The 13070-nt window shown below is 47.1% G+C and overlaps 1 protein-coding gene across 1 annotated transcript; it reads left to right on the top strand.

Moving 5' to 3' along the window:
* The first annotated feature begins 5635 nt into the window (after window positions 1-5635).
* LOC124690502 (acyl-acyl carrier protein thioesterase TE3, chloroplastic-like) lies at window positions 5636-6780 on the top strand. The gene is made up of 5 exons (XM_047223882.1): window positions 5636-5925; window positions 6029-6129; window positions 6256-6365; window positions 6484-6579; window positions 6664-6780. Exons 1-5 carry the CDS (start codon window positions 5636-5638, stop codon window positions 6778-6780), a joined length of 714 nt encoding a protein of 237 aa, XP_047079838.1.
* Window positions 6781-13070: the final 6290 nt, after the last annotated feature.

The raw sequence follows: 13070 nt of genomic DNA, 5'->3' as shown, positions 1-13070 counted from the left end.
CAACTTATAGGAGGTTTTATGCATAAAACATATGAATTATTACTACCGTTGACAAAATTGTTTCCATGTTTTCAAAATAAAAAGCTCTAGCACATGAGTAATCCCTGCTTCCCTCTGCGAAGGGCCTTTCTTTTACTTTATGTTGAGTCGGTTTACCTACTTATTTCTATCTTAGAAGGAAACACTTGTGTCAACTGTGTGCATTGATTCTTACATACTTGCTTATTTGCACTCATCATATTACTTTGTGTGACAATTATCCATGAGATATACATGTTGAAAGTTGAAAGCAACTGCTGAAACTTAAATCTTCCTTTGTGTTGCTTCAAAACCTTCTATTAAGAATATATTGCTTTATGAGTTAACTCTTATGCAAGACTTGTTGATGCTTGTTTTGAAAGTACTATTCATGAAAAGTCTTTGCTATATGATTCAGTTGTTTAGTCATTATCTTTACCATTGCTTTGAATCACTTCATTCATCTCATATGCTTTACAATAGTATTGATCAAGATTATGATAGTAGCATGTCACTTCAAAAATTATCCTTGTTATCGTTTACCTACTCGAGGGCGAGTAGGAACTAAGCTTGGGGATGCTTGATACGTTTCAAACGTATCTATAATTTCTTATGTTCCATGCTAGTTTTATGACAATACTCACATGTTTTATATACACTTTATATCATTTTTATGCATTTTACGGTACTAACATATTAACAAGATGCCGAAGCGCCAGTTCCTGTTTTCTGCTGTTTTTGGTTTCAGAAATCCTACACAGGAAATATTCTCGGAATTGGACGAAACAAAAGCCCACGGTCTTATTTTCCACGGAGCCTTCCAGAACACCGAAGAGGAGACGAAGAGGGGCGACGAGGCGGCCACACCATAGGGGTGCGCGTCCCCACCCCTGGCCGCGCCGCCATATGGGGTGGGCCCCTCGAGCGTCCCCGACTGCGCCCTTCGCCTATATAATCCTTCTGTCGCGAAAACCCTAGTACCGAGAGCCACGATACGTGAAAAGTTACTGAGACGCCGCCGCCGTCAACCCTATCTCGGGGGGGTTCTGAAGATCGCCTCCGGCACCCTGCCGGAGATGGGAATCATCACCGGAGGGCTCTACATCACCATGCCCGCCTCCGGATTGATGCGTGAGTAGTTCATCCTTGGACTATGGGTCCATAGCAGTAGCTAGATGGTTGTCTTCTCCTCTTGTGCTATCATGTTTAGATCTTGTGAGCTGCCTATGATGATCAAGATCATCTATTTGTAATGCTACATGTTGTGTTTGTTGGGATCCGATGAATATGGAATACTATGTCAAGTTGATTATCGATTTATCATATATGTGTTGTTTATGATCTTGCATGCTCTCCGTTGCTAGTAGAGGCTCTGGCCAAGTTGATACTTGTAATTCCAAGAGGGAGTATTTATGCTCGATAGTGGGTTCATGTCTCCATTGAATGCGGGAGTGACATGACAACCCCTAAGGTTATGGATGTCTTGTTGCCACTAGGGATAAAACAACAATGCTTTGTCTAACGATATTTGTATTGTTTACATTACGCACGGTACTTAATGCAATTGTCACGTTGTTCGCAACTTAATACTTGGAAGGGGTGCGGATGCTAACCCGAAGGTGGACTTTTTAGGCATAGATGCATGCTTGGATAGCGGTCTATGTTCTTTGTCGTAATGCCCTAAGTAAATCTCATAGTAGTCATCATGATATGTATGTGCATTGTTATGCCCTCTCTATTTGTCAATTGCCCAAGCTGTAATTTGTTCACCCAACATGCTATTTATCTTATTGGAGAGACACCACTAGTGAACTGTGGACCCCGGTCCATTCTTTTACATCTGAAATACAACCTACTGCAATCATTGTTCTCTCTTGTTCTTTGCAAAAAAACATCATTCTCCACACCATACGTTTAATCCTTTGTTTACTGACAAGCCGGTGAGATTGACAACCTCACTGTTAAGTTGGGGCAAAGTATTTTGATTGTGTTGTGCAGGTTCCACATTGGCGCCGGAATCCCTGGTGTTGCGCCGCACTACACTCCTTCACCAACAACCTTCACGTGGCCTTCATCTCCTACTGGTTCGATAAACCTTGGTTTCTTACTGAGGAAAAACTTGCTGATGTACGCATCACACCTTCCTCTTGGGGTTCCCAACGGACGTGTGCTTCACGCGTCATTATCCACTTCCAAGCGAAGGTCGTACCTCCATGTAATAAGATAAATCCAGTCAACGATCTTGCATTATGGGGTTTTGATAAGCATCCAACATCGCAATACCCACCATGGTTCTCTCTTGATTTTTCTGATAGAACAAACCAAGATCTTTGGTGCCCTCAAGATACCTTATAATATTCTTTACAACAACCAATGCATTTTTCATTGGCGATGCGATGTATCTAGCCAACAAATTTATTGCAGCTGATATATCATGTCTCGTGCAATTTGCTATATACAGTAGTGCTACAATTGCACTAAGATATGGAAACTTGGGTCCGAATATCTCCTCATCATCATCCTTAGGTCTAAAAGGGTCTTTGTTTCTACCAAGAGACCCAACAACCGTAGGTGTTTTGGACAGGTATGCTTTATTCATATTGAATTTCTCCAATATATTTTGGACAAATGCAGACTGATGAACCTATATTCCAGAAGAAATATGTTCAAGTTGCAAACCGAGACAAAACTTGGTTTTACCCGGATCTTTCATCTCAAATTCCATCTTCGGATGTAGCCTCATGTATGTCTTGTGTAGTATCAATGATGTTCAAATCATCCGCATACACATAGATTATACAAAATCCATCGGTTGATTTCTTGATGAACACACATAGGAACTCATCATCATTCAAGTATCCTTTCTGCAAAAAGGAACTCTCTTAGCTAGTTGTACCACATTCTCCTTAGTTGTTTCAAGTTGTATAACGATTTATGTAGCTTTACACAATACATCTTGTAATCAGCCTTCGAATCCGGAATCTTCATTCCCTCGGGAACTTTCATGTAAATATCTGTATCTAGTGAACCTTAAAAATATGCGGTAACCACATCCATCAATTTGATATACAAATTGATTTGCACTGCCATCGATATCAAGTATCAGAATGTGATTCCACTCATCACAGGAGAATATGTTTCATCGTAATCGATGCCAGGTTTATGTGTAAAACCTTGTGCTATAAGCCTTGCTTTATATCTCACCACCTCATTGTTTTCGTTGCTCTTTCGAACAAAAACGGATTTTGCCCCAACCGGAGAAACATGATGCAGAGTAAGTATTACTGTAGTAAATACCCCTCTCTTGGTAAGTGAGCGTAATTCATCCTCAGTTGCAGCCATCCATTTGGACCAGTACGAGCGTTTCATACACTCTGCCATGGTCTTAGGTTCATGGTACAATGCCATGTCATTTGCAATCTTTGAGGAGAAAAATATATCGACATTTGTAGACTTTCTATTGAACGATTCCACTGATTAAACATAGTTTGTGGAAATCCATCATGATTTCCCTCAACAACTGAATCGAGGTGTTTTGATATCCTAACACCAATATTTGTGTGCACACTTATGCTGGGACCTAGATAATGAACATCCTTTAGGTGTCTTTCTTCATCACTATGTTGAAGGTCAACTCGTGGTTGACTTGCATTTACTGTTTGAGGGACCCTCATGTCATGCGGACGCTTTTGAGAAGCCTTGTCCTTTTTGTCCATATTTTTTCTCCTCTTGGACATTCATAGCGGGAACATGGGATTTGGTGACACCTTTATATAATCAGTAAATGCATCTGGAAGATTATTTGCAATATTTTGCAAATTTATGATCCTCTGAACTTCCAGTTCAGATTCATTAGTGTGTGCATCCATAGATTAGGTGACTTCAACATTCCAATCTATTTTCCAGCATTTTTTGTGGTTCTTTTCTCCTCTAATGCTGGAAAATTATCCTCATTGTAGATACAATCAGCGTACCGGGATGTAGAGAGATCCCTTGTTAGGGGTTTCAGGTACTTTATAATCGACTGAGAATTGTACCCCACATAGATACCCATGTTTCTATGTGGACCCATCGATGTATGCTGAGGTGGTGATATTGGTACGTAAGTTATGCCTAAAGCTAGGAAGCAATCATTGAATGCTCGCGAACTTAATTCAGCAGCATTATCCATTTTGATGGATTTTATACGGTGTCCAATATGATTTGCTCTATGTTGTATGATTTGAATGATCAGCTTTGTAAAGGCATGGTTCCTTGTCAATATGAGATACACACTATACCATATTGTAGCGGTTGAATTGGACCATATATATCTCCTTGAATGCCTTCAAGAAAATTCAGTGACTCACTTTTGACCTTCAGATATGAGGGTCTAGTGATTAATTTCCTAGTTGCACATACACTACACATATAATGCGAAGTGGAAATTACCGACCGTTATGTTGTGTCCAGTAGAACCATCAATAATTTTCCTCATCATCCCCACACCAGGATGACCCAGGCGATCATGCCATATCTTGAACTTGTCAAAATTTTGGAAAATTATTTTATTCGCCAAATGAGGTTCTAGCTTTATGTATGTGTAATACAATCCAGAAGATAGGTAGGAAGTTTCTCAAGGATCTTCCTTTCGGAACCCCTTTTCTGATTTATGAGTAAGCTTTCAACCTCATCCTCTTCATGATTTTCGATGTGCTAGCCATTATTTCGGATATCATTAAAACTTAGCAATGTACGAGTTGAATCCGGATACAATAATACCTCCTGGATCATAAGTCTCGTAACATTTGGTAGTGTAAATGTGGCTTGGCTAGAATCAGCAATGACGGTGTCGCGACCATCTATTTTCATGACACTCCCGCTTACTCTTTTTAGAGTTTGGATGTATTTAACCTTCCTTAAAATTATGCTAGAGGCACCACTGTCCACTAAACAAATTCCCTTCCCCATTGGATCTTTCAGAAGATTTATTTTCTTCTTCGTTGGTTCCAATTCCGGCGAGTTGCCGGTGAATTCTCCGGCGTGTATTGCCGGCGTGTTTTCTTCCTCTTTGCTCTCTCGGAAGAGATGCGTGCTGATAACATGTTGTAAATCAAATGAAGAATGAATCCAGTGGATCAGTCTATTCCATGGATATCTCGGCAGAAGGGACACGAACCAAGGGCCGTGTCTGATCATGAGAGTCGGGAGCGAGGAACCGCACGAGACAGTTGTTATAGACTCAGCCGAACGTGGGTTTTACATCAGAGGATTACCCCTAACAACAGAAACAAACAAAAGGATATTTTGATTCATCGCGCGCGGTTCGTTAACCAGCCGCGAGCATCGTTGAAGGAGCACGCCACTTTTAATCCTGCGAGCACTGCTGACGCCAACCGACTGCGATTTTGATCTCGGTCCTTCTCTGGCAGGCCGTGCCGCGCGTTTTGGACTCACGGCCCACGCGCGAGATTTTCTATTACAGGCCCGCCCACGGAGTTGTGGCGGAACAGCCGGTTCGCGACAGTTTCGCTGCCTCGAGTCAATGGCAACGCCGTTCAATGAACACATGGAAGGAAGTGAAGAAGCTTGGTGGAGGGCGACACGCACGCTCCTGCTCAATATATATAGAACGGGCATGCCTGCATATGAGCATATCTCCAGTACTCCAGTAGAGATGACCACCATGCATCCTCATTTACCGTGCGTGAAGCAACCAGCTGCTACCCATCTCGCTCCGAAGAGCAACCACCCACCACCTTCCCTGATCCATGCTCGGGCTAGAGCTTCTTCTTGCTCCAGCAACCTCTCCATGCTCTCCGGTCACTCACATCGGTCCCGCTGCTATGCGACGACCCTGTCCGCCGACGCCGCCTCTACCGCGCGATCCCTTCAAGCCATCTCCAGCAACCAGGATACAAAACTAAGGTTCCTTCCAGTTCAACCCTTTCTTGAATCCGTCGATCGATGTAACACGTCCAATCTCTTATCACTTGCTACATATGTTTGTTTTGGGATGCAGCTCAATTAGGACGGACAAATTCTTCGAGCTGGAGATGAGCGTCCGCGAGAGCGAGCTTGACCAGTACGGGGTCGTGAATCACGTCATCTACCCTGTCTACATTGACAATGGTCAGGCCTAGCTTTCATGCGCCCCAACGCTCCCTCGATATCTCTGTTGCTCTTCAGAGCTAGCTCGACTTATTCTTTATTTTCTTCTTTGATCCATATCTTCGATCTGTAAAACTTCTCTTGCAGCTCGAGAGCAGCTGCTTACGGGTCTTGGCATCAGCTCGGCCTCCGTGGTATGCGCCGGCAACGCTATGGCGCTGTCGGAGCTGAACCTCAAGTACCGCACGCCTCTAAGGGTAAGGCTAATGCGCATATATAGCTATGCAGCGTCACAAGTCTCTAAACGGCTGGAATTTCTCTCGAGGTTTAGTAATCATCGTCACGCGCGCTCACTACATCTGCATCTATTTTCAGCGCGGTGCAAAGTTTGTGGTCGGGGTGAGGGTTCTACAAATCAAGGGCGCGAGGATACGCTTCGAGCAATTCATCGAAACGCTGCCGGATCGCGAGGTAATATCTGCATACGTGTGTTCTTAGCGTGAGTGTGCCGTTGCTTAGAGTATCGATTGATACATCCCTCTCTTCTAATGGCAGCTCGTTTTGGAAGTGACGGCCACCGCAGTTTGCCTCAACAAGGATCACCGCCCGACTCGGGTCTTCCCGGAGATGTCGTCCAAGCTGCAGCAGTTCTTCTCATCCCATGATGGTTAACATTATAAGAGCTAGCCAAAAGTTCAATAAGATACAAATAGTATGTGTACTTTGCTGAGCATGCTTTGCGAGATAATGAATAAATGTACACAACTTTCTTATGTTTAACATTTAGCGTCTCCTCATATCACATGGCCGGCATATGGGAGTTCCTCTACGCCTAAGTCCGTCACGATTTTCTTATGTTTAAGTCGGTGATTTACATCAACCTCTCGGGAAAGAAACTGATTTCTCCCATCTGTACGCGATTGCTCTTGGTGATCTATGTACAAAATAAAAATGTACACAATCATAAGATTATTTGTTTAGATAAAATATCCACAAGTATAGTTGTTTTTTTGATAAAAAACATATATTAATATCACGGAGATACTAATTACACCTAGCCTCTGCAACAACATCATGGCCTAGTGGCATAAAAGATGCACATAGCAAAAAAAGAAAGAGAAGAATAACAAAAAAAGAAAAGTCCCGCTACAGAGATAAAAACTTAAAACAGCAACACTGACACCACAAGACAACACCAGAAGATGAGCTTCTCCATAAACGACGCCTCTAAGAAGAAAACATTGCATAAACATTGTCATCGCCCGATCATAGATCTTAGGTTTCACCCTGAAGAAAGTCCTCACTCTCAAAACAATGTCTTTAACAAGAACATTGCCAGGCACAACCAATTAAGGCTAGACCTTGGATTTTCATCCTGAAAGATAGAACTCTGAACTTCTCTTGTGCAGTCGCCACTACATACAAGTCGATGTTTGAAGTCACGAAGCACCAAGCCAATTCCACCTCACCACCAAGGTCCGATCACCATTGCTCTTCCACCGATCTCGGCTTTCATGATCTTCTCCACCAGCACCATGGAAAGAAAACAAGCTCCATGGTATTAACAGTCAGCAGAGCTTCGAAGCGCTCCCTCTGAAACCAAACGGTCAGATAAAAACATAGGTGCGCACGACCAAAAACACCCAATCCAGCAATCTTCAAGCATTGATTGCACAATGAATTTCGCCGGCAGGGCCTTCCGGAACACGACAATCTAGCCAGCCCGGTGGGAAGAAGCTTCCGACCGATCTTCACTTGGCGCGAGATGAAATCTTAGGACCACCACCCTTATTCAAGCCGAGCTCCTAGAGGAAATGATAGCCCAGAGCGCCGCTACAGAACCACTAGCGTGGTCAAGCCACCACCAGATCACCGCAACACGTCATGGCTGAGCCCCAGTGGCCAAGATCTTGGTCCAAAGACCAGATCGTGGCCTTGCGGCCAGATCCCTGCCGCGCGCCGCATCGGCGGATCGCCTTCACCTCCTCGTCGTTGCTCAGCCAGGGGAGGACCAGCCGGAGAAACAGCCGAATCTCCCCAAACCCCACTGCGCCGCCTCACGGCGACGGGACTAAGAGGGGAGACTAGACCCGCAGCCTTCCTCCACCGCCCGCCGAAGCCGAGGTAGCTGCCGCCGCCACCTGGCCGGGACCTCCGTCCCGACCATCGCCCACGATCTCCTCTGTAGACGCCGCCCCAGCAGCCCCTTCGAAGAGAAACGCCGCAGCCTTCACCCCTAGCACCATTAGGCACCAGGGGCCGCCGCCACCGCGACCGACACCGAAGGTAGCGGGAAGGGGAGGCTGGCCAAGGAGGGTGGAGTTGGGTGACGGGATCTGCCCCCCTCCCCCCCGGCGGCGCCTGGGGCACGCCGCGGGAGGGAGGGGTTACGGAAGGGAGCTTTTTTGCCTATCAAGTATAGTTGCTTACAGCATCTCCACCGGTGCTCCCAATAGAGCTCCCAATAGCTCTATTGGGATCCTAGTGAGAGAAAGCACTCACACTAGCGCTTCTTAAAAAACGGCGGCATGTTCTAGAGCCCCATAAAAGCGTCGGCACTCCCAAAAGAGTCCCTATGCAAAGGGCTTCGATCGGGGGCGCCGGCACCAAGTTTCTACTCAAAAGATGCCAACCTGCCACCGTATGGGAGGTGCCGGTGTGGGAAGAACATCCCCAAATAGTGGATGATGTGCCGGCGCCCCCCACACGGTTGTGCCGACGCCTGTTTGGGGGGCACCGGTGGAGATGCTCTTAAAGAAGAAAAGAAAATGTATGGCGCGCATCCTTCTTTGCTGCCACCCGCACGATGGACCGATGAAGCAGTTCTCGGCCAGACAACTTTGTCTTTTCTACTTTTGGAAAAATAGTAAAGTTGCCATCGGCTCAAAAAATGGAGAGCTCAGATCCCACGACCGTCATCTCAGTATCTTTGAACAGGACATGTTAGTATGACCCCAATAATCTTCAGTCAGAAGAATGTTCAAAAGTTTTGTAAAATTCTACCGAAAAACTATATGGAGGAACCGGCTAGGACACCCATTTCTTCCTTGAGGTAGGCAGATTGAGAAGCAATTAGGGAGTAGCATGCAAAGAATCATAGAGCAAACTCTACTGACCATTCTTGATATAGTCTCATCATCACTTCAAGCTACCGCTGATCGACAATTGCAACGTCTTAGGCGAAACCATATTCAATGACACAGCAGAGAGAGTGCCTTAATAACCAGCTAAACGGTCAAGAAGCAAGCACAAGATCCCTGTTCTTCAGGATACTACTACTACGCAGTACCATGAACATCACTGTATTTCCAAATGACAACAGCCTGATTGAGAAAACCGAGGAAGGATATAGAACCCAAACAATCAATTGCCACGACTAACTTAGTAAGACGGGACTAACTGAACCTAGATTATATATATCCATACTCGATCATAACATTTAACTCAATCGATATCACTTCCTAGAGGTGAACTGCCCAACATTTCAATTCAAGGTTTTTTTAACAGGGAATAGTTACTATGAGTTCAGTAATCTTCAACAGCAGCTAGAGATCAATCAACCACAATGTATTCAGCTAAAATACATGTCGAATACATTCTACCAAGGACAGATGGATGAACTGGCCAGAGTGCAATCTCAGCTTTGAGGATACATATTAAGAAACAATAAGCATGGTAGCGAAACATAAAACAGACTCCACTATCCATTCTTGATATAGTCTCGTACCATCATCGTCACTTTCAGGTGTTGTTTATCGACAACTGCTTAACCGCAACCTGCTTCAGAAATGCAATGAAGAGACAAGTGTAAAATCACAACTACATAACCAAGCAATCAGAAAATGAGACACTAAACCTCCAAATTAAACGGATCACTATTCTTCACTATGCTATATACCAAGCACATCATTGTATTCGCCTCAGTCAAGAGTCAAGACCAGTATTCCTACATGTAAACAGACCAACAGTTCATCTCAGGATCTTTGAACAGAAGACGTTAGTACGACCCCAATAATCTACAGTCAAAAGACATGTTCAAAAGTTTCAAAGAATTCTATTGAGGGCAGATGGACAAACCGGCCAGAGTCGAATTTCTGCTTTGAGGGTACCGTATACCAGGAAGATTAAGAAACAATTAGCATGCAAAGAAAACTTAGAACAAACTCTACTGACCATTTGTTGGTATGGTCCCATCATTACTTCAAGTTGCTGCTTATCGACTATCGCATCATCTTAACCACAACCAGATTCAATGATGCAGCAAAGAAAGAGCGCCTTAACCAGTGAAGGCGGATAAAAATATGAACAAGTAAGCACAAGTCACATACTAAACCTCCTGGTTAACCGGACCACTGTTTTTCAGAACTAGTACTACATGGTGCCAAGCTCATCACTGACTGTGTTCCTAAATCAGAGGGGGGTGATTCAGGGAAAACAAGGAACTCAACTGAGGAAGGATAGAACCCAATCAATCAATCAAACCTTTCCTCCAGAGAATAAAATCAACTTTCAGGTGCTTCTGTTTAACCAAAACCAGTTTCAAAGAAACAAAAATCACAATGACATGACCAGTGAAGATAATTAACTGATCAACAAGAAACCACAAATAAGATACTACACCTCCTATTAAACAGATAGCCCTTCTTCAGTGTGCTACATACCGAGCATATCACTGTATTCACAATTATAGCTTAATTATGACATTCACCTCAATCAAGACTGTTACTCCAACATGGAATCAGGCCAACAGTCCATCTCGGAATCTTTAGAACATACCCCACGAATCTTCAACGCCATCTAGGAGTCCGACCAGACATGTCTAATTTGTTGTTCCCAAAATTCTAGGGAGAAGAGATGGACAAACCGGCCAGAAGCAGATTAAGAAGCAATAAGCATGCAAGCAGAACATGCCAGTTTCAAACATGCAACAAAAAAGACAATGCCTTAACCAGTGAAGGCATCTAGAAGATCAACAAGTAAGCACAAATCAGATAGTAGAACCTCAACATTAACCTGACCACTGTTCTCCAGCATACTACATAGTACCAATTACTGTAGTGTACTCCCAAATCACAGCAGCGTGATTCAGAGGGTTCCGAGGAAGTCAGGATAGAAGCCAATGAATGAATGAACCATGCAAACCTTAGCTCCAGAGACGGAATCAGAAGAGATGTGATCTGCACCATCCGTATCCTGCGGTTTGTCTGGTGTACATGGATGTGACGACGAGCAGCGGGTTCCGGAGGGTATGGTTGTTGCTCACGATCGTGAACAGCTTCAGCCCAGCGAGCGCCTCCTGGGTGGCGTGCCAGAGCTGCGGCCCCATGCGACGGGAGCTGTAGGCTAGGTTGACGGTCCACAGTGCACGGGTGCTGTCCATGATCGCCATGAGGAGCTCGAGCTCGGCCTTGCCGCCCCGGAAGTCGAAGAGCGTCAGGTAGTGCAAGCACTGGTCGAGGCCCCCGTCGAGGTCCAGGTAGTACGCGTGCTGGTCGTACCGGGTGGCCATCCCTTCTTCCCGTGGCACGGCGTCCGTGCGCTGCGTGCGCGCGCGCGCTAGATGGTCAGTGACAGAGGCGCGAGATCGAAACCAATCTGTTCATGGTGGTTACATTGCATACCTCGATGGTCAGAAATTTCAGGCAAGGGAAACGCCTCAGCATCTGCTGCACCACGCGCGCCACCATGTCAAACCCCATGCCGCGGAGCGCAGTGTAGTCCAGGGCTAGCCATAGATTGCTGACAGACGGCATCTGCGGCTGCATGTCCTGCCTACCAACCTGGAACAATTTGAGTTGTTGGCATCGAGCAATTTCCATGAGTACGTGACACAAAAGTTCGGTTAGAATGTCGTACCGCGATCTGGACGCCATCGATGTCGAGGGTGGCGGGGAGGATGAAGCGCAGGAGGCTTGTCAGTTTGGGCGCGCCGCTGACGCTAAGCGCTGCCGTGGATCCGGGGAGCAGCTCGCTGAGGTTCGGGGCGTCGTCCACGGTGAGGCTACGCGAGGCGGTGCGGAGCATGGAGAGGCGATAGAGGCGAGGCGCCGATCTGACGACGACGGAGTCCAGGTCCAGCGCGCAATCCTGGACCCAGAGCATGCGCAGGTGGCTGCACGCGGCGACGATGCCCTCGACGACGCCGGGGCGGCACGCGCAGCCGTGGAGCCCGAGCTCGAAGGCTTTGGTGAGCGCGTCGAGCTCCCCGGCCTCGACGGTGAAGAAGGCGAGGTGGAGGTTGCTGACGGTGGTGCACTGCAGGAGGAGAGGCGGGACGGCTACGAGCGCGGGAGGCTGGCCGGCGACGCCGCGGTTGAAGAGGACGACCTCGGACGGCCCGCCCCTCTGGAGCGCCGCGCACCAGCGCGCGGCGTGGTCGGGGCGCCACTCCGTGGACTCGACGCGGAAGGACATGACGCCACAGCGATGGAGATGTACGTCTTCGTCTTCTTCTGCCACGCCTTGGCCTTCGCCTTGGAATCCGTCGAGGAACTCCTCGAGCACGTTGGCGATGGCGTCGGCGACCTTGGAGCGGGGGATGGGGAGGCTCGCGAACTGCTTGTCGTGGAGGTAGAGCGGGTACGTGCGCCAGACCTCGCGCCAGCGCGGGGTGAAGAGGTAGCCGAGGCGGAGGAGGTCGGGAACGGGGAGGTGGCGGAAGAGCGCGCCGAGGGCGACCGCACTGAGGCCCCGCCAGTCGGCGTGGCTGACGGCGGGGCGGGGGAGGCGGATGACCGGGCGGCCGAGCGCGAGCGTGGCCGGGGTGTGCGGCCTGAGGAGGTTCCGCGCGACGTCGGCGAGGATCTCCTCCGGCATCGGCGGCATCGTCGCCGGCTCGGAGCGGTGGCGAGTGGCGGAGTGGGGGTTGGGGAGCCGTTTGGTTCACGGCGAGATGGAATGGTGAGCTGGCGCTTTGGGGAGATGGTTTTGTAGCCAGCTGTCAGAAGCTTTACGGATGGGCG

This window comes from Lolium rigidum, chromosome 2 (assembly GCF_022539505.1).
Source record: "Lolium rigidum isolate FL_2022 chromosome 2, APGP_CSIRO_Lrig_0.1, whole genome shotgun sequence".
NCBI lineage: Eukaryota > Viridiplantae > Streptophyta > Magnoliopsida > Poales > Poaceae > Lolium > Lolium rigidum.
Note: the sequence above shows the minus strand (reverse complement) of the source record. Positions and strands in the feature narration are given on the sequence as shown.

What these genes read in the sequence shown, in the direction of transcription:
- LOC124690502 (XM_047223882.1), top strand. Translation starts at nt 5,636, where the DNA reads ATGCCTGCATATGAGCATATCTCCAGTACTCCAGTAGAGATGACCACC. An exon ending in AACCAGGATACAAAACTAAG is followed by an intron (nt 5,926 to 6,028) that starts GTTCCTTCCAGT and finishes CAGCTCAATTAG; the next exon opens with GACGGACAAATTCTTCGAGC. An exon ending in CCCTGTCTACATTGACAATG is followed by an intron (nt 6,130 to 6,255) that starts GTCAGGCCTAGC and finishes CTTCTCTTGCAG; the next exon opens with CTCGAGAGCAGCTGCTTACG.